The sequence below is a fragment of the Pseudophryne corroboree genome, chromosome 2 (assembly GCF_028390025.1).
Source record: "Pseudophryne corroboree isolate aPseCor3 chromosome 2, aPseCor3.hap2, whole genome shotgun sequence".
NCBI lineage: Eukaryota > Metazoa > Chordata > Amphibia > Anura > Myobatrachidae > Pseudophryne > Pseudophryne corroboree.
This window is the reverse complement of record NC_086445.1, coordinates 164,721,255-164,743,548: the sequence shown is the minus strand read 5'-3', so window position 1 is coordinate 164,743,548 and position 22,294 is coordinate 164,721,255. Positions and strand designations below refer to the sequence as shown.

Below are 22,294 nucleotides of genomic sequence, written 5' to 3'. Positions count from 1 at the left end.
TTTACAATGCTCTAAGCCTGGCAAAACCCCTGCTTCAGGGTCAGCCGGTGTTGATCCAGTCGGACAACATCACGGCAGTCGCCCACGTAAACAGACAGGGCGGCATAAGAAGCAGGAGGGCAATGGCAGAAGCTGCAAGGATTCTTCGCTGGGCGGAAGATCATGTGATAGCACTGTCAGCAGTGTTCATTCCGGGAGTGGACAACTGGGAAGCGGACTTCCTCAGCAGACACGATCTACACCCGGGAGAGTGGGGACTTCATCCAGAAGTCTTCCACATGATTGTGAACCGTTGGGAAAAACCAAAGGTGGATATGATGGCGTCCCGCCTCAACAAAAAACTGGACAGGTATTGCGCCAGGTCAAGAGACCCTCAGGCAATAGCTGTGGACGCTCTGGTAACACCGTGGGTGTTCCAGTCAGTGTATGTGTTTCCTCCTCTGCCTCTCATACCAAAAGTACTGAGAATTATACGGCAAAGGGGAGTAAGAACGATACTCGTGGCTCCGGATTGGCCAAGAAGAACTTGGTACCCGGAACTTCAGGAGATGCTCACGGAAGATCCGTGGCCTCTACCTCTAAGACGGGACCTGCTTCAGCAGGGACCGTGTCTATTCCAAGACTTACCGCGGCTGCGTTTGACGGCATGGCGGTTGAACGCCGAATTCTAAGGGAAAAAGGCATTCCGGAAGAGGTCATCCCTACCCTGGTAAAAGCCAGGAAGGAGGTGACTGCACAACATTATCACCGCATTTGGAGAAAATATGTTGCGTGGTGTGAGGCCAGGAAGGCCCCGACGGAGGAATTTCAACTGGGTCGATTCCTACATTTCCTGCAAACAGGATTGTCTATGGGCCTCAAATTAGGGTCCATTAAGGTTCAAATTTCGGCCCTGTCTATTTTCTTCCAGAAAGAATTGGCTTCAGTTCCTGAAGTCCAGACTTTTGTAAAAGGAGTACTACATATACAGCCCCCGGTTGTGCCCCCAGTGGCTCCGTGGGATCTTAATGTAGTTTTGGATTTTCTCAAATCCCATTGGTTTGAGCCACTCAAATCGGTGGATTTGAAATATCTTACATGGAAAGTAACCATGCTACTGGCCCTGGCTTCAGCCAGGAGAGTGTCAGAATTGGCGGCTTTATCGTATAAAAGCCCATATCTGATTTTCCATTCGGACAGGGCAGAACTGCGGACGCGTCCTCAGTTTCTGCCTAAGGTGGTTTCAGCGTTTCACCTGAACCAGCCTATTGTGGTGCCTGCGGCTACTAGCGATTTGGAGGATTCCAAGTTGCTGGACGTTGTCAGGGCATTGAAAATATATATTTCAAGGACGGCTGGAGTCAGAAAATCTGACTCGCTGTTTATACTGTATGCACCCAACAAGCTGGGTGCTCCTGCTTCTAAGCAGACGATTGCTCGTTGGATTTGTAGCACAATTCAACTTGCTCATTCTGTGGCAGGCCTGCCACAGCCTAAATCTATCAAGGCCCATTCCACAAGGAAGGTGGGCTCATCTTGGGCGGCTGCCCGAGGGGTCTCGGCATTACAACTCTGCCGAGCAGCTACGTGGTCGGGGGAGAACACGTTTGTAAAATTCTACAAATTTGATACCCTGGCTAAAGAGGACCTGGAGTTCTCTCATTCGGTGCTGCAGAGTCATCCGCACTCTCCCGCCCGTTTGGGAGCTTTGGTATAATCCCCATGGTCCTGACGGAGTCCCAGCATCCACTAGGACGTCAGAGAAAATAAGATTTTACTTACCGATAAATCTATTTCTCGTAGTCCGTAGTGGATGCTGGGCGCCCATCCCAAGTGCGGATTGTCTGCAATACTTGTACATAGTTATTGTTACAAAAAAATCGGGTTGTTATTGTTGTGAGCCGTCTGTTCAGAGGCTCCTACGTTTGTCATACTGTTAACTGGGTTCAGATCACAGGTTGTACGGTGTGATTGGTGTGGCTGGTATGAGTCTTACCCGGGATTCAAAATCCTTCCTTATTGTGTACGCTCGTCCGGGCACAGTATCCTAACTGAGGCTTGGAGGAGGGTCATAGGGGGAGGAGCCAGTGCACACCACCTAGTCCTAAAGCTTTTATTTTTGTGCCCTGTCTCCTGCGGAGCCGCTAATCCCCATGGTCCTGACGGAGTCCCAGCATCCACTACGGACTACGAGAAATAGATTTATCGGTAAGTAAAATCTTATTTTTAAACCTACCGGTAAATCTTTTTCTCATAGTCCGTAGAGGATGCTGGGTGCCTGTCTAAAGTGCAGACTACTTCTGCAAGACTTGTATATAGTTATTGTTTAAATAAGGGTTATGTTATAGTCTCATCGGTCTTGGACTGATGCTATGTAGTTTTCATACTGTTAACTGGATAGTATATCACAAGTTATACGGTATGATTGGTGTGGCTGGTATGAATCTTGCCCTTGGATTAACAAAAATCCTTTCCTCGTACTGTCCGTCTCCTCTGGGCACAGTTTCTCTAACTGCAGTCTGGAGGAGGGGCATAGAGGGAGGAGTCAGTGCACACCAGATATAAAGTCTTTCTTAAAGTGCCCATGTCTCCTGCGGAGCCCGTCTATCCCCATGGTCCTTATGAAGTCCCCAGCATCCTCTACGGACTACGAGAAAAAGATTTACCGGTAGGTTTAAAATCTCATTATTAACTGCATCCCCTAAAAATTACTTTAGAGCGAAGGTAGCTTGCTTTGTGTCCTTTTAAAATAAGAATTTACTCACCGGTAATTCTATTTCTCGTAGTCCGTAGTGGATGCTGGGAACTCCGTAAGGACCATGGGGAATAGACGGGCTCCGCAGGAGACTGGGCACTCTAAAAGAAAGATTAGGTACTATCTGGTGTGCACTGGCTCCTCCCTCTATGCCCCTCCTCCAGACCTCAGTTAAGGAAACTGTGCCCGGAAGAGCTGACACAACAAGGAAAGGATTTGGAATCCAGGGTAAGACTCATACCGGCCACACCAATCACACCGTACAACTCGTGATAACCATACCCAATTAACAGTATGAACAACTGAGCCTCAGTAACAGATGGCTCATAACAATAACCCTTTAGTTAAGCAATAACTATATACATGTATTGCAGAGAGTCCGCACTTGGGACGGGCGCCCAGCATCCACTACGGACTACGAGAAATAGAATTACCGGTGAGTAAATTCTTATTTTCTCTGACGTCCTAGTGGATGCTGGGAACTCCGTAAGGACCATGGGGATTATACCAAAGCTCCCAAACGGGCGGGTGAGTGCGGATGACTCTGCAGCACCGAATGAGCAAAGGCAAGGTCCTCCTCAGCCAGGGTATCAAACTTGTAGAACTTAGCAAATGTGTTTGAACCCGACCAAGTAGCAGCTCGGCAAAGCTGTAAAGCAGAGACCCCTCGGGCAGCCGCCCAAGAAGAGCCCACCTTCCTTGTGGAATGGGCTTTTACCGATTTAGGATGTGGCAATCCTGCCGCAGAATGAGCTTGCTGAATCGTGTTACAGATCCAGCGCGCAATAGTTTGCTTTGAAGCAGGAGCACCCAGCTTGTTGGGTGCATGCAGGATAAACAGCGAGTCAGTTTTCCTGACTCTAGCCGTCCTGGCTACATAGATTTTCAAAGCCCTGACTACATCCAGCAACTTGGAGTCCACCAAGTCCCGAGTAGCCGCAGGCACCACAATAGGTTGGTTCAAATGAAACGCTGATACCACCTTAGGGAGAAATTGGGGACGAGTCCTCAATTCTGCCCTGTCCATATGGAAGATCAGATAAGGGCTTTTACATGACAAAGCCGCCAATTCTGACACACGCCTAGCCGAAGCCAAGGCCAAAAGCATGACCACTTTCCACTTGAGATATTTTAGCTCCACGGTCTTAAGTGGCTCAAACCAGTGGGATTTCAGGAAATCCAACACAACGTTAAGATCCCACGGTGCCTCCGGAGGCACAAAAGGGGGCTGAGTATGCAGCACTCCCTTAACAAACGTCTGAACTTCAGGCAGTGAAGCCAGTTCTTTTTGAAAGAAAATAGATAGGGCCGAAATCTGGACCTTTATGGATCCTAATTTTAGGCCCATAGTCACTCCTGACTGTAGGAAGTGCAGGAATCGACCCAGCTGGAATTCCTTTGTAGGGGCCTTCCTGGCCTCACACCAAGCAACATATTTTCGCCATATACGGTGATAATGTTGTGCTGTCACGTCTTTCCTAGCCTTTATCAGCGTAGGAATCACTTCATCCGGAATGCCCTTTTCCGTTAGGATCCGGCGTTCAACCGCCATGCCGTCAAACGCAGCCGCGGTAAGTCTTGGAACAGACACGGCCCCTGCTGTAACAGGTCCTGTCTGAGAGGCAGAGGCCATGGGTCCTCTGAGATCATTTCTTGTAGTTCTGGGTACCAAGTTCTTCTTGGCCAATCCGGAACGATGAGTATAGTTCTTACTCCTCTCTTTCTTACTATCCTCAGTACCTTGGGTATGAGAGGAAGAGGAGGGAACACATAAACCGACTGGTACACCCACGGTGTCACTAGCGCATCCACAGCTATCGCCTGAGGGTCCCTTGACCTGGCGCAATATTTTTTTAGCTTTTTGTTGAGGCGGGACGCCATCATGTCCACCTGTGGCCGTTCCCAACGGTGTACAATCTGCGTGAAGACTTCTGGATGAAGTCCCCACTCTCCCGGGTGGAGGTCGTGCCTGCTGAGGAAGTCTGCTTCCCAGTTGTCCACTCCCGGAATGAACACTGCTGACAGTGCTAGCACGTGATTTTCCGCCCATCAGAGAATCCTTGTGGCTTCTGCCATCGCCATCCTGCTTCTTGTGCCGCCCTGGCGGTTTACACAGGCGACCGCCGTGATGTTGTCTGATTGAATCAGCACTGGTTGGTTTTGAAGCAGGGGCTCTGCTTGACTCAGGGCGTTGTAAATGGCCCTTAGTTTCAGTATATTTATGTGTAGTGAAGTCTCCTGACTTGACCACTGTCCTTGGAAGTTCCTTCCCTGAGTGACTGCCCCCCACCCTCGGAGGCTTGCGTCCGTGGTCACCAGGACCCAGTCCTGTATGCCGAATCTGCGGCCCTCGAGAAGATGAGCGCACTGCAGCCACCACAGCAGAGACACCCTGGCCCTCGGGGACAGGGTGATCAACCGATGCATCTGGAGATGCGATCCAGACCACTTGTCTAACAGATCCCACTGAAAGATCCTTGCATGGAACCTGCCGAAGGGAATTGCTTCGTAAGAAGCTACCATCTTTCCCAGGACTCGCGTGCAGTGATGCACCGATACCTGTTTTGGTTTCAGGAGGTCCCTGACCAGAGATGACAATTCCTGGGCCTTCTCCACCGGGAGAAACACCTTTTTCTGTTCTGTGTCCAGAATCATGCCCAGGAAGAGCAGACGCGTCGCAGGAATCAGCTGCGACTTCGGGATATTCAGAATCCAGCCGTGCTGTTGTAACACTTCCTGAGAGAGTGCTACGCTGACCAACAACTGCTCTCTGGACCTCGCCTTTATAAGGAGATCGTCCAAGTACGGGATAATTATAACTCCATTTTTCCGAAGGAGTATCATCATTTCGGCTATTACCTTGGTAAATACTCTGTGCCGTGGACAGACCAAACGGCAACGTCTGGAATTGGTAATGACAATCCTGTACCACAAACCTGAGGTACTCCTGGTGAGGTGGGTAAACGGGGACATGCAAGTAAGCATCCTTGATGTCCAGCGACACCATAAAATCCCCCTCTCCCAGGCTTGCAATAACCGCCCTGAGCGATTCCATTTTGAACTTGAACTTCCTTATATAAGTGTTCAAGGATTTTAAATTCAGAATGGGTCTCACCGAACCGTCTGGTTTCGGTACCACAAACATAGTGGAATAGTAACCCCGTCCCTGTTGAAGGAGGGGAACCTTGATTATCACCTGCTGGAGGTACAGCTTGTGAATTGCCGCCAGTACCAACTCCCTTTCCCTGGGAGCAGCTGGCAAGGCTGATTTGAGGTAACGGCGAGGGGGAGTCGCCTCGAACTCCAGCTTGTATCCCTGAGATACAATTTGTACAGCCCAGAAATCCACTTGTGAGCGAACCCACTGGTTGCTGAAGTTTCGGAGACGCGCCCCCACTGCACCCGGCTCCACCTGTGGAGCCCCAGCGTCATGCGGTGGACTTAGAGGAAGTGGTGGAGGATTTTTGTTCCTGGGAACTGGCTGCCTGGTGCAGCTTCTTTCCTCTACCCCTGCCTCTGGGCAGAAAGGATGCGCCTCTGATCCGCTTGCCTTTCTGAGGCCGAAAGGACTGTACATGATAATACGGTGCTTTCTTAGGCTGTGAGGGAACCTGAGGTAAAAAAGTTGACTTCCCGGCTGTTGCCGTGGATACGAGGTCCGAGAGACCGTCCCCAAACAATTCCTCACCCTTATAAGGCAAAACCTCCATGTGTCTTTTAGAATCAGCATCACCTGTCCACTGCCGAGTCCATAATACTCTCCTGGCAGAAATGGACTTTGCATTAATTCTAGATGCCAGCAGGCAAATGTCCCTCTGTGCATCCCGCATATATAAAACAACGTCTTTTATATGTTCTATGGTTAGCAAAATAGTATCCCTGTCGAGGGAATCAATGTTGTCTGACAGGGAATCAGACCATGCGGCTGCAGCACTACACATCCATGCTGAAGCAATAGCAGGTCTCAGTATAGTACCTGAGTGTGTATATACAGACTTCAGGATAGCTTCCTGCTTTCTATCCGCAGGCTCCTTTAAGGTGGCCGTACCCTGAGACGGCAGTGCCACCTTTTTTGATAAGCGTGTGAGCGCCTTGTCCACCCTAGGGGATGTCTCCCAACGTAACCTGTCCATTGGCGGGAAAGGGTACGCCATCGGTAACCTCTTAGAAATCACTAGTTTCTTATCGGGGGAACTCCACGCTTCCTCACACAATTCATTTAATTCATCAGATGGGGGAAAAGTCACTGGCTGCTTTTTCTCCCCAAACATAATACCCTTCTTGGTGGTAACCGGGTTAATATCAGAAATGTGCAATACATTTTTCATTGCAGTAATCATGCATCGGATAGCTTTTGTAGATTGCATTTGTCTCATCCTCATCTACACTGGAGTCAGACTCCGTGTCGACATCTGTGTCTACCATCTGAGCTAGCGGGCGTTTATGAGCCCCTGATGGCCTCTGAGACGCCTGGGCAGGCGCGGGCTGAGATCCCGGCTGTCCCAAGGCTGCTGCGTCATCGAACCTTTTATGTAAGGAGTTGACACTGTCGGTTAAGACCTTCCACATATCCATCCAATCCGGTGTCGGCCCCGCAGGGGGCAACACCACACTTATCTGCCCTTGCTCCGCCTCCACGTAACCATCCTCATCAAACATGTCGACACAGCCGTACCGAGACACCGCACACACACAGGGAATGCTCTGACTGAGGACAGGACCCCACAAAGTCCTTTGGGGAGACAGAGAGTATGCCAGCACACACCACAGCTCTATATAACACAGGGATTTACACTATACTGAGTGATTTTTCCCAATAGCTGCTTATATCTTATTTGCGCCTAAATTTATGTGCCCCCCCTCTCTTTTTTTACCCTACTTGTACTGGATACTGCAGGGGAGAGCCTGGGGAGCGTCCTTCCAGCGGAGCTGTGAAGAGAAAATGGTGCTGGTGTGCTGAGGAAGAAGGCCCCGTCCCCTCAGCGGCGGGCTTCTCCCGCGTTTTGTATATCTTAATGGCGGGGTTTTTTGCACATATACAGTTTTCCAGACTGTATTATGTGCCTAATGTGCCAAAAGGTAATCTTATTGCTGCCCAGGGCGCCCCCCCAGCGCACTGCACCCTACAGTGACCGGAGTGTGTGGTGTGCAGTGGGAGCAATGGCTACCTTAATGAAGACCGGAGTCGTCTGCTGCCGGAGTCTTCATCTTCTGTCTTCTGGCTCTAGAAGGGGGACGGCGGCGCGGCTCCGGGAACGGACGATCGAGGTCAGGCCCTGTGTTCGAACCCTCTGGAGCTAATGGTGTCCAGTAGCCTAAGAAGCACAAGCTAGCTGCAAGCAGGTAGGTTTGCTTCTCTCCCCTAAGTCCCACGAAGCAGTAAGTCTGTTGCCAGCAGATCTCACTGAAAATAAAAAACCTAACAAATACTTTCTTTTCTAGCAAGCTCAGGAGAGCCCACTAGGAGCACCCAGCTCTGGCCGGGCACAGATTCTAACTGAGGTCTGGAGGAGGGGGCATAGAGGGAGGAGCCAGTGCACACCAGATAGTACCTAATCTTTCTTTTAGAGTGCCCAGTCTCCTGCGGAGCCCGTCTATTCCCCATGGTCCTTACGGAGTTCCCAGCATCCACTAGGACGTCAGAGAAAATGGGAATCATTACATTTTCAAGCTATTATGTAGATTTACTACATTTCAGTTGCAAATTTATTTCTCAAAATGGAGAAACTATTCTCATAGCAGCGCATACTTATAACCGTGGGAAATATAAAATCATAACTTTTATTAAGATTAAGCCTGCATAAAAGCCAAAGTGATATTTAGAATTATTCAAATAATAAAATAATATCTGATACAGTGTGGCTTTATTCACTATATTGTATACTACTCCTGTGTGTTTACCTTTATTGGTTTTAATACTTCAGTTACGCAAGACCAGTTAGACTAGAACAGGGTACGAATGGTCATATTGCGTAACGTCTGAAGTTTTTTTTTTTTTACCATTAACTCTTCATAATTCACTCAGACTTTGACTCCTCTAAACATTTACAATACAGAGGATTTGAGATTAAGATGTAAATCGCTTCACGCTGACTAATTACCCCACTTTAATGTATGGTTATAAAAGATCAGTGCAATATATATATATATATATACACACACACACACACACACACACACACACACACGTTCACACATGTCACCCGCTGATTTCATCTCACATTCCTTTTCGGGGAAGAAATTTCCCATCAGATGGCCGCTCACATGCACCACAAAGTTTGTGGTCTATGTGATAATTTGCCCCTGTGGCAGGCTCTATGTTGGAAAGACAGAGTGCCAATTTAAAATCAGGATGGCTCAACACAGGCAAGCCATCAGAAATGCACTCCTGACGGGAAGAGGCGACCAGCCGGTGGCTCGCCATTTCCTGGAAGCCAAACACACCATGGCCACTTTGAAACATCGAATTATAGACCATGTCCCGGAATCAGCGAGGGGTGGCAACAGGGGAAAGCAACTGCTACAGCTCGAGTCCAGATGGATTCATAAACTGAATACCCTCAGACCAGGCGGGTTTAATGATAATTTGGGGCTGATAAACTTCTTATAATGACCCCGTATGGTAGAAGATGGCAAAGAAACGGCCTGGAAATATGGCCAGGTCCATGGGAGTAATTATGTAAACCCTGCATTTAGAATTAAGTTATAGAGCAAATAGGTGGCTCAGTTAGTTTAGAACACAAAGGGTTGATATGAGCACCCAATCGCAAAGCATGGTTTAATGAAGAGGACATGCTTAAAGCGTTAGAATCCACAAGAGGCAACGAATAAGTACTTAGTTAGGTCATGGTCATACAATTATACGGAGGGACAGGACCAATTTCCATCAATGGGCCCCGATATAATATGGTAGAGTACGGGGAGACCACCAGGTAGAAGCAATTAAGAGGTTATGGTCACAGAAATAATTTCGATCACACACTTCGGAATCCGAGTACAGATTCCGATTTTATAGTAAAGAAGAAAAATTTTAATTTTTTTTTTTATGATTATTCATTCTTTTATGTATAAATTTTATATTTCATTGTCACATATTGAACATGTTGCAGATGATTCACTAGAAGTAAGTGTGTTAGAGATTGAATTTGCCATGATGGATACACTGTTAGCTGTGCACATGATATTGATTTTGGTTTTAGTTAAGTCGCAGTCTGTTTGTTTACAGCGTCGTCATGACCACCTGCCTGGCAACCAAGACGGCAGTTCCGCGTCACAGGATGTGCGCCGGGACGCCAGACAGGAAGCCGGAGCAGCGTGGCCAGCGGCGTTTGCAGCGGGACAACGCGAGAAATGGGGGTGAGTGTGATCTATTTAAACACTGTCACTTGTTATGTTTGGTTATCCTGATGAAGGGGACGGGGGTCCCCGAAACGTTGATGTACCACAATACACGCTTTTGATATTTGAAAAGTCACCGAGTGGTGAGTGCCGGGATTTTGGAATATATATATATATATATATACATATACACACACAGGATCAAGGCGGCACTCAAAGACTTGCACAAGTAGTGAAAAGGCATCCGAGCAGGGATGCTGTTTTTAATAAGCGTTACGTTTCGGGGACGTATCCCCTTCCTCAGACCATACGTCCCCGAAACGTAACACTTATTAAAAACAGCATCCCTGCTCGGTTGCCTTTTCACTACTTGTGCAAGTCTTTGAGTGCCGCCTTGATCCTGTCTGCATGTTTATGTGGGTTTGTCCCACAGGGAAGGCACCTTAGCAGGTTAATTATTACTGGAGTGCCGGAGCCGAGCGTATGTATGTGTGTGTGTGTGTGTGTGTGTGTGTGTGTGTGTGTATGTATGTATGTATGTATGTATGTGTATATATATATATATATATATATATATAAGCTGTCCCCATTATATTTGTCATTCTAATGACACCACAAGAAAACCTGTTATACAGTATACTATAACCCTTCCTCGCACAATCCCTCATAAACTACAACTCTGACACACCCTAACCAGCAGCTGTAGTGATTATAGCCTAACATACATGCTGTATAATCTATATTAGCCGCACTGTTTACGGAATATGGCCCAGTGCTAACACTGCATGGTTCAGACCAGAATACAATTTACTTTCAGAAATAACACATTTTGGAATGTATGTCTGCCATCAGTCCTATCTCTCCCCGCTTGATGCCTAACCTCTATGTGCCTAACTGTCCCGACGCTGCAGCCTAACTCCCCTTCTGCAGCCTAAACCTAACCTTCCCCCTTCCCCTTCGGCAGGATGGTAGTGCGTCCCGCTGTGAGGACGATCAAGATGCTGGCTGTCAGTAATATGACGCCGGCATCCGAAGCGGCGTCTGTATTTTGACACCGGCAATGCGTTCTCCCTTGGGATCCTGTATGTCGGTAAAGTAACTGCTTCCCGTTTGAAAAATTACAGCAGCTTGTTGGCTGGTACTTTATCTCTGTCCACTTTATCTCTCTCCAAGGCTTAGTACATAGACCCCATAGTGAAGAAAAAAAATCTTATGTTTTATATCCTATTCTGCTAAAATACGGTGTAAGCTGTAAAAATGTCCTTTGTTTGTCTTTAATATTGTAGTTTTTTCTGTGCTTATATATTAAATCCCCTCTTATAGGTCTATTTATCAAAGCTTGGAGAGAAATAAAAGTAACAACCAATCTGCTCTTGCTGACATTTTTTTCAAATACAGCATGTAACATGACCGTTAAAAGCTGATTGGTTATCTTATTTCTTGCTGCTTTACCTGTCAAGCTTTGAAAAAATCCTCCCATACTAATTATATATACACTTCAGACAGATTAAAGGCATATTTTAAAGAGACAAACCTAGAAAAAAATAGTAACTGACTGTATTGTGTTAATTAAAAGATGTCCACTTTTTACTTGATGACATAAGGTGAAAGTGGGTGGGAACATTCTGAATTAAGTTATAAAATATGTAAAATACAGTATAAGCAAAGGCAAAATGTCTACTATTCCTGTTCTCTAGATATCACCCATGAAGTATATACTATAGTGGCAAGTTCACTTAAGATATTTTACCTTAATTGAATGAATAATTACAATGTATATTGACATGCAATTTTTGCCACATTCTCCATGAATATTGTGATATAGTTCTTTAACACTTCCACAAGGTATACAAATTTTTGTGCAGTCAGATCCCAATAGAAAGCAGCTTCTTCCACTGCCCTTGAGTTGGTGTCCAACAGGTATGGGTACATTGTCTGCAGGGGGCTGTCAAAGGCCTGGATGAAGCTGTTATTTGGTGCGGACATAAATGCAATGAGTAAAAGTACAGGTATGATAGCAATGACAACCAGCTTAGTGGAGAATGGGAATTTCAGTTGCAATCTGCTTATCTTGGCAGGTGGTTGCTGGGGCAAACACAGTTTATCCAGTTCACCAAGTTTGATTTGATCCCATATAGTGGTGTTGAAACTTTCCATATCAGGAATGATAGTCTCATCCGAAAGAGAAGGCAATGGGCTTTTGAGAAGGTTGATTTTTCCTCTTAATTCCTCAATCCGTTGAAGAAATACAAGTGGGTCAGAGATGTCCTTTAACCCTTCAGTAATACTCTTAATCTTTTCCTGCTCACCTTTGATGGTGTTGGTCTTATTGATTGCTGGATCATACATTTGCATGACTGAGAGCTTCATGGTCTCCAAATCTGAGAGGGTCTCATTTTTTTTCTGCTCAAGCAGGCATTGCAGTTTTTCAAAGTAATCCTTCACCCCGGCTGAGTTCCTATTCAGCAATTGAAGCGCTTGCTTCTTCCTGGTCTCCAATGCGTCTAGGTGGGTGTAGACTTCCATGCTCTGCAGGTTCTCAACCTCCTGAAGGAGTGAGCCCAATGAATGCTTTTTTTGATGGTATGCATCTTCAGTGGACATAAAGACATGGTCTTTGTGCTGGACACTAGTGGCACAAAACCCGCATATCAGCTTTTGATCTGTAGTGCAAAACATGTTGAGGGGTTGTCCACTATGCTCCTTACACAAGGGCATCTTTGGAGCTGCCTTGATCTTGTTGTACTTTTCCACAATTCCTTTCAGGGCGTAGTTGACTTGATGGCTGTTAGCGCCCTGCGTGGAGGTATCTTTACGGCAGGTTGGACATTTAAAAGATGAAGGTCTCCATGACAGCTGCCTTGATATGCCTAAAAGTATGCCTTCTAAACATTTCTGACAAAAGTTGTGTGAGCATGGCAGTACTCTTGGATCCTCAAACAAATTGCAACATATTGGGCATGTTATCTCTTCCTCCAGAACCTCCATCACATTCTGAAGAGAACATAGAGATAGGAAGTCAGAAAAAACGGTCTAAAACAGGGTAACTTTGAAGACATCAACTTGAAATATGTAAAGTGCAGAATATAGAATGTTGAGGCTATAAAATCCAGTCCATCCATTGCTTCTGTATACTATACATCCCAGTAATGTAACACAATTATAGGAAATAATGGAGAAATTACTATAGTGATTTAAAGGTTTCAGGTGGGCAAAAGACTTATGTGAAAACACATACACTGCAGCCCTATGTTAAACATGAAACAAATGAAATAGTCTATCACTGCAGCCGCAGGTCATGGGGCTGGGAAAGCCAGGAGATGTGCACTGTGACATAGGCAGAGCTGAGCCTGTGTTCTGCAGCAGGATATTGATGTTGCTCCTTACAACACTTTGCACACAGTTTGTTTCTATAGAGCAATATATATAATTACCCAGCTTCCGGAAAGTGAGTGACATTGCTGAAAATCCTTTGTGTCTGCATTAGATGATGTGTGCAGTATGGATACCGGCGTGTTCGCCCTCATGTCTGGCAGTAACGTGTACTTGGCCGTCTACTGCAAGCAATCTAGTCAGGCCTGTGATGTCTCACTGTGTGCCCGCAGCGGACTTTAACCCCGGACTGCTGCTACTTGTTCCCAGGCATGACCGGAGAGAGCGTGCACCCCCAGCTGTGCTGCTAGGGCAGGGAATAGTGTTGCTAACTCTGAAATTAAAAAAAAAAGCAACTGATGAGTGAAAAACAAGCCCTAAACAAATGCAGCACAAGCGTCTTCTCTCCTGCTCATCTCTGACACACGCTGGCTCTCCACACCCCTCCTTTCCCTTCTGCCTCTACACTGTCCAATCCAGTATGAGCTCAGGCAGAGCCTCTCTCTCACTTCCTGATTGCATTAACTCATTCAGGCCCTGAAGCCCAGTCTAGTGCAGTAGTTAGGGTTCCATAGTAAAGCAGGACAATACAATGTATTACAAGACTAGGCATTTTATCTAAAACATAAAATGTATTAATATATACACTCACATGTATCCCCAGTCTCATTTAATTAGCTCCACATTAAATTAATAATCCCCTTCCCACAATTATTATATTCCTCTAGTTCACACTATTATAAACTGCCTCAATACATTCCCAGTAAACCCACCTTCTCTTCATTCACACCCCATACATGCTCTGTTTACACCCTGTTAACCCCACCCTCTCCAGTTCACACTTTACCCGTACTGAATCTTTTTTTCTGCAACGATTACTCCTCCCCCCGCTGCTCTGCTGCAACTTTAAAAAAAAAAAAAAAGACAAATAAATAAGCAACCATCAAAATTAAAATACGGTTAGAAGAAAAAACAAACATTTTCGCTTGTTATAAGTGATCTTGTCAACACTGGCAGGTAGTCACGGAGGTGCAATCCCCTGTATCCTGTAGCATCCGTCCACACCAATGTGCCAACCCGTGGAGGTGGTGGCTGGTGTCTGCCCAATGCTTTAGGCCTGCCTGCTGCCATGGCACATCCCAGCTCCTACTAACACCCAGCTCCCGCAGTCATCTTGAGCTAAAAGAAACAATCAAGTTCCATTTATCCGATCGTATTCTCACATGGAATGTTTTCATTTGCCTGTAAGGTTGTGTTATTTTTAGAAAATACATTTTACTATTTATAGCTGCTGTAAAATGCTTAGTCAATAAGAAGCCTGTTTATTAGTTCTGTTTTTTTAGAAAATTATGTAGAAACTGATTTATGCGTATTATGAATAGTTGCTAGGAACTAATAGCTTAATGCTGGAGAATTCACAGATAATTCTGCAGATCGCAGTCCTCATTATCATTGGGGACTGTGATCTGACTCCTATGTACCAAGCTCCGAAAAACTAAGCATGATCACATGGTGTAAACTGCTTTAAGCCTAAGGAGGCATATTTGCAGGAAAGAGATCTTACAGTCCCTTTACCGTAGCCACTGGCCGCCAGTGGAATCTGAAACTGCAAAATGCTGCGGACGTAACTTACAGGGACAGTGGTTATCGCAACTGCAGTAACTTTAGTACAAAGGGCATGATTCAGAGATGGACGCTAGTCACACAACCGATGTACAAAATTCTGCAAATGCTGCAGGAGGCGTCCTGTGCAAATAGAAGACGCAGCACTGAATCATCTGCGTGAACATCGGACATCTGAGTAACCGTGAAGTTAAACACACTGCAGAGGTCCATAAATCTGTCAAAAGACGCAGACTCTGGGCTCTGTATGCCTACAAAATGGAGCTGAGGCACCCCGCTTCCACAGATGCCACCGGCACCATCAAAATGATTAACAGCGCTGTACAGGGCACTTTGAGCAGTTGCTAAATTGCTACAGTAAAGTGCATGTTGTTTAGGGGAAACTGCCATTACTAATGTCAATTTAAAAAAAAAAAAGAAAACTTAATTAACAGGCTGTGCTTTGGAGGATTGGTCTGTGCCCCCTGGGGTGGTTTTTGGTATTCCTCACCAGTGGGTAACAGAAATAAAGTATACTACAATACAGTACCCCCACCTCTTATAGTGTGTGTGTGTGTGTGTGTGTGTGTGTGTGTGTGTGTGTATATATATATATATATATATATATATATATATATGTATATAAAATATTTAAAATTAATGCCCCCCATAGTTAATTAACATTTCCAACTACTGTAGAAATTATCACCTATTTTTGTAGAAATTAAGGTATAATGAGTAGATCCCTAATAATGAACAAGTGGGTAAATATCATCACTAACTAATGCTGTTTCTATCCTAATTACTAATTAACAGTGACCCCATATATTTTAGTGTTTGCCCACAGCTTTGCTCGCATGAATGTCTGTTATTGCTCAGTGGAACTAATTTTACAAAGACAAGTGCCATCAAATATTGTGATGGATATTTTATATTGTACACATTAAATACAAAATTTTGTAAACAATATTTACAGTTTTTCCTTCAGGCATTAACACAAAAAAGATGCTTGGGGCTACTAACTCGTCAGCAAGCCACGTAAAGCTGGCCATGGGAGAAGCAGCTGGTCCTGAGATCTATGCCTGCAGCCCTGAGCGTTTGTACATATGACTTTTTGAGCATCATAGGGAAGCAGATGCTTTCAAGAAACTGCAGGTGATTGAATTGAAAAGGAAAATTGTTGGGGATAAGGGGTATATGTGTTATAAACACAGTCACCTGTGCCACACCCCGTTAGAAACTCTGCCTCTATTAGGTTCCTCTGCAGGGCAGTTTAAGTTCTGCAGAATCATGAGCAGAACACCAACTTTCAGTGCACGAAGTCAAGCGTCTGGTTTTTCCGTTATTGCTTCTCACTGTAATGTCGAGATAATACATACCTCAGTTTCTTTCTAGCTCTCTAATCGATACAATAGTGAAAGCATGATTAAAGTTCATTCAGTAGTTTCTGCGTGATGCCGGAACAAACGGACAAAAATTCAGAAATAAAACAATCACTTGAAGTATATTTCTCAAAATAAAAAATGCTAAGTACAGACACAACCCTTACAGTTTTATTATATGTATAGATTAATAGTCCTGTATTTATAAATGTAATTAGTGGAGCCCCATTAATTGAATTCACATATAAATATGTTTGCTGCATTATGATTTTTAATATTATTGGCCCATAATGCTGTATATTCAGTAGTGTAGTGAAAATATATTTACTTACCCACAATCTTTTCTTTGTTCCGCCGTAATAAACTGGGTTAAAAAGAAAATCAAAACACATCACACGGATCGTTTCCAATGGAAGAATCCAATACAAATTACAGTAAGCCAGGGTGCTTCTGCGATGGAGATGGACAAATGTGTGGCTTGAAAGTCAAAATGATAATATAACTGTTACTCACTCATACATTACTAAAACGAGAAAACTGGAAAAAAAATTGTGTTCTTGAAGAGAGAAAAGCATCTGGTTAATAAATGGTTACAGTATATTTGTGTAAAAATGTTTCAGCAGCATGTGATGCTCTGTACATATTGTTTCATTATCACACCATGTACACATCCAATGTTTTATTGATGACGCTGAGGCATGATAAGCGGTTGTTTCAGTGGTTCCAGCTAGCTCAGGGGCTCATATTCATCATCAGGCACCAGGGTCAGAATTATTCCATTACGCTATATGTTATGCTTGGCTTACACATCGCAGAAAATCTGGTGCTGGTCCCTGTAAGTGTGGAAGAATTGGGAAATGTCCTTAAGCAATTGTTCAGGTAAGAGAGCGTGTAGGATCCACCAGTACTCCCTGCTTATTGTCCTGCTTATTATGGGTATTGATTTTGCTTCTTTCACTTTATACAGTGTTTTTTTCATAAACCTTATGTGTTAAAAGAAAAGAAAAAAAGAAGTATTTTTGTCTGAATTTTGCTTATTCATGTTTTTGGATCACACTGGGCTGAATGGAAAATTGGACAAAGAATGGCAGCACTCCTGCCAAGTTTTATTCAAATACAGTTCTTGTATAAGATATTGGGAAAATCTGGATGCAGTATAATGTGTGTTAACTCGTTTGCTGCCAGATATGGTTTTCTGATACACAACACAGAAAGTTGCTGCTCATTAAGAACAGAATGCAAATAGATTAGATGACCTCACAGATTTCATACAGCAAACAGAACGGATTATGCTGTATTCCTATGATCAAGAAAGCAACACTGATTGCAGAGTAGTAACTTCATCCAGAAAGAAAATTACAAGCTGAGCCATTAAATGGCCTTTGACATTAATCAGTGCCATACTGAGAATGGCTTGCCCAGGGCACAACGCAGCGGGGGCAACAAAGGGAAGCGGTTACAATACCGCCAGTCGGGATCCCAGCGGTCACAATACCTATGCAGGAACAGAGGTGTAGCGTGTAGCCATGGCACCCGGAGCAAGCTCATTTCATGGCGCCCACCCCCCATATATACTCAAACACATCCATATACACATTGCGGCAGGTAGCCCCATATACACATTGCGGCAAGGAGCCCAATTTACACATTGCGGCAAGGAGCCCCATTTACACATTGCGGCAGGTAGACTCATACACATTGCGGCAAGGAGCCCCATATACACATTGCAGCAGGTAGCCCTTACCTACACATTTTGCTAGGTAGCCCAGAAAGAGAGAGAGTGTGTGTCTCACAATCCCCAGAGCCAGATTAAGGCGATAAGGGGCCCGGGGCACTTCAGACAGTGGGGCCCCTAATAAAGAGGCAGTAGGATAAATTATATAATCACAGGTATATATACACATATAAACAGAGAGAAAGCAGGTCAGCACTCCAATTGTAAATTTAATACTTGCCAAGGTGCTCTCCCGAGTGACGAACGCCCATAGTAAAGCAGTGACGGATGGCAGCACTCTTTGGACTTAATACAGAAAGAATCACACGTCTAACAAATCCTTCTTAGTCCAACGTTTCGGTGTTGCCACTTTTATGAAGAAATAAGTGAGTTCTTGATAAAAGTGGCAACACCGACATGTTGGACTAAGAAGGACTTGTTAGTCGTGTGTGATTCTTTCTGTATTAGGTCCACTATCAGTCACTGCTATCTATATATATATATATATATATATATATATATATTCCACTGTTGCTGGATAAGCAAGCTGCACGTCACTCCGTATTAAAAAAAAAGGTGCTTTTAATAAACTTTTGGATTCAAATCATCACTTAATGCACATTGGAGAAACAGTCTGCCTGATATTACAGGCAGGCTGTTTCTCCAATGTGCATTAAGTGATGATTTGAATCCAAAAGTTCATTAAAAGCACCTTTTTTTTTAATACGGAGTAACGTGCAGCTTGCTTATCCAGCAACAGTGGAATTTATACAATTACAGCACGTGCACCCATCATTACTAACACCAGCAAGGGAGTGCCGGATTATCCAAGGTACATATATATATATATATATATATAATGTGCCAAAAAATTGAAGAAGCAGGGAGCGCCAATAGTGCATTAAAAGAGTACAGGAATTTTATTTAAAAAGTCCAAATTGGTGACAAGTAAAACCCGTACCATAAAAGGCGGTCAAACCACCGCTCGTATAACCGGCATATGATTTACCCCACCGTGCAAACGGAATATTCTTAATTCCAAATCCAAACGTCAGACCACGTCCATACGCGTTTCGTCATTCGACTTCGTCAGCAGGCCTGGTCTATTTATCTGAGTAAGAACCAGGTTTATATCATCCTCCAGTTCTCAGGCCACTGCTACATAGGGAAAAATCTCCGCTCTCACTTCTTCCTGAGTACAAGGACTTCCACACAGGATCACTATATATATATATATATATATATATATATATATTTGAAAAGATATAAGACCTTTATCGCGCTAAAGATGTGAAAGCTTCAACTTAGGGAAGATACCCCCTGTTAGATGGGGTATGAACAACAGATAGTGAAAGAAGAGATTTCCCCAGGGAGCTGATGTCGTACTTTGGTATGTACAAGTTTTGTAAAATAAAATAATCTTAAAAAAGAGAGATTGTTTGTTTATTTTTTTAAAAAGCAATACATAAAACTGTTTACAATTTGCCCAGAATAACAATAAACAATGTTTGTACAGACGATAGTTACCAGAGCGTCCACAGCTATCCACTCCGGGAATGAACACTGCTGACAGTGCTAACACATGATTTTCCGTCCATCGGAGAATCCTTGTGGCTTCTGCCATCGCCATCCTGCTTCTTGTGCCGCCCTGTCGGTTTACATGAGCGACCGCCGTGATGTCTGACTGGATCAGCACCGGCCGGTGTTGAAGCAGGGGTCTAGCCTGACTTAGGGCATTGTAAATGGCCCTTAGTTCCAGAATATTTATGTGTAGGGAAGTCTCCTGACTTTTCCATAGTCCTTGGAAGTTTCTTCCCTGTGTGACTGGCCCCCAGCCTCGAAGGCTGGCATCCGTGGTCACCAGGACCGAGTCCTGTATGCCGACTCTGCGGCCCCCTAGAAGATGAGCACTCTGCAGCCACCACAACAACGACACCCTGGCCCTTGGAGACAGGGTTATCCGCCGATGCATCTGAAAATGCGACCCGGACCACTTGTCCAACAGATCCCACTGGAAGAACCTTGCATGGGACCTGCCGAATGGAATTTCTTCGTAAGAAGCTACCATCTTTCCCAGGGCTCGCGTGCATTGATGCACCGACACCTGTATTTGTATTAGGAGGTCTCTGTCTAGAGACGCCAACTCCTTGGACTTCTCCTCCGGGAGAAACCCTTTTTATCCTGTTCTGTGTCCAGAACCATACCCAGGAACAGTAGACGCGTCGTAGGAACCAGCTGCGACTTTGGAATATTCAGAATCCAGCCGTGCTGTTGTAGCACTTCCCGAGATAGTGCTACTCCGACGAACAACTGCTCCCTGGACCTCGCCTTTTATAAGGAGATCGTCCAAGTACGGGATAATTATTTCGGCCATTACCTTGGTAAATACCCTTGGTGCCGGGGACAGACCAACGGCAACGTCTGGAATTGGTAATGACAATCCTGTACCACAATTTTGAGGTACTCCTGGTGAAGAGGGTAAATAGGGACATGCAGGTAAGCATCCTTGATGTCCAGTGATACCATGAAATTCTCCAGGCTTGCACTAATCGCCCTGAGCGATTCCATTTTGAACTTGAACCTTCGTATATAAGTGTTCAAGGATTTCAATTTTAGAATGGGTCTCACCGAACCGTCTGGTTTCGGTACCACAACATTTTGGAATAGTAACCCCGGCCTTGTTGAAGGAGGGGTACCTTGATTTCACCTGCTGGAAGTACAGCTTGTGAATTGCCGCCAGTACTACCTCCCTTTCTCCGCGGGCAGCAGGCAAGGCTGATGTGAGGTAACGGCGAGGGGGAGTCGCCTCGAACTCCAGCCTGTATCCCTGTGATATTACTTGCAGAACCTAGGGATCCACCTGTGGGCAAGCCCACTGGTCCCTGAAGTTCCCGAGACGCGCCCCCACCGCACCTGTCTCCACCTGTGGGGCCCCAGCGTCATGCGGTGGACTCAGAGGAAGCGGGGGAAGATTTTTGATCCTGGGAACTGGCTGTCTGGTGCAGCTTTTTCCTTCTTCCCTTGTCTCTGTGCAGAAAGGAAGCGCCTTTGACCCGCTTGCTTTTCTGAAGCCGAAAGGACTGTACCTGAAAATACCGGAGGTAAAAAATTTTCTTCCCAGCTGTTGCTGTGGATACGAGGTCCCAGAGACCATCCCCAAACAATTCCTCACCCTTATAAGGCAGAATCTCCATGTGCCTTTTTAAAGGCAGCATCACCTGTCCACTGCCGGGTCTCTAATACCCTCCTGGCAGAATGGACATTGCATTAATTCTGGATGCCAGCCGGCAAATATCCCTCTGTGCATCCTTCATATATAAGACGATGTCTTTAATATGCTCTATGTTAGCAAAATATTATCCCTGTCTAGGGTATTAATATTATCTGACAGGGTATCAGACCACGCTGCAGCAGCACTATTTATGCTGAGGCAAATGCAGGTCTCAGTATAGTACCTGAGTGTGTGTATATACAGACTTCAGGGATAGCCTCCTGCTTTTTATCAGCAGGCTCCTTCAAAGTGGCCGTATCCCAAGACGGCAGTGCCACCTTTTTTGACAAACGTGTGAGCGCCTTATCCACCCTAGGGGATATCTCCCAACGTGACCTATCCTCTGGCGGGAAAGGGTACGCCAGCAGTAACTTTTTAGAAATTACCATTTTCTTATCGGGGGAACCCACGCTCTTTACACACTTCATTCACTCATCTGATGGGGGAACAAAACACTGGCTGCTTTTTCTCCCCAAACATAAAACCCCTTTTATGTGGTACATGGGTTCATGTCAGAAATGTGTAACACCTTTTTCATTGCCGAGATCATGCAACGGATGTTCCTAGTGGATTGTGTATATGTCTCAACCTTGTCGGCACTGGAGTCAGACTCCGTGTCGACATCTGTGTCTGCTATCTGAGGTAACGGGCGTTTTTTGAGCCCCTGATGGCCTTTGAGACGCCTGGGCAGGCGCGGGCTGAGAAGCCGGCTGTCCCACAGCTGTTACGTCATTCAGCCTTTTATGTAAGGAGTTGACATGTCGGTTAATACCTTCCACCTATCCATCCACTCTGGTGTCGGCCACACAGGGGGCGACATCCCATTTATCGGCCTCTGCTCCGCCTCCACGTAACCGTCCTCATCCAACATGTCGACACAG

At 45.2% G+C, this 22,294-nt stretch overlaps 1 protein-coding gene across 3 annotated transcripts; it reads right to left on the bottom strand.

The window, feature by feature from the left end:
- Positions 1-10,629: 10,629 nt before the first annotated feature.
- On the bottom strand, positions 10,630-14,523 carry TRIM13 (tripartite motif containing 13). Of its 3 annotated transcripts, none has more exons than XM_063951965.1 (3): positions 14,423-14,523; positions 13,507-13,778; positions 10,630-13,066 (listed from the first exon to the last, which is right to left on the bottom strand). In XM_063951965.1, the coding sequence occupies exons 2-3, from the start codon at positions 13,597-13,599 to the stop codon at positions 11,840-11,842; spliced, it is 1,320 nt and encodes a 439-aa protein (XP_063808035.1). In that variant the 5' UTR covers positions 13,600-13,778; positions 14,423-14,523; the 3' UTR covers positions 10,630-11,839. The 3 variants fall into 3 exon arrangements, with proteins under 3 accessions (XP_063808035.1, XP_063808036.1, XP_063808034.1); XM_063951966.1 differs by lacking the exon at positions 14,423-14,523 and adding an exon at positions 14,292-14,308; XM_063951964.1 differs by lacking the exon at positions 14,423-14,523 and having other exon boundaries at positions 13,507-13,954.
- Between the last annotated feature and the right edge of the window lie 7,771 nt (positions 14,524-22,294).

Coding starts and splice junctions, on each gene's coding strand:
- TRIM13 (XM_063951965.1), bottom strand. CDS start 13,599: ATGAGGGCGAACACGCCGGTATCCATACTGCACACATCATCTAATGCA. Junction 13,067..13,506: donor ACTCACTTTCCGGAAGCTGG/GTAATTATATAT, acceptor TGTTCTCTTCAG/AATGTGATGGAGGTTCTGGA.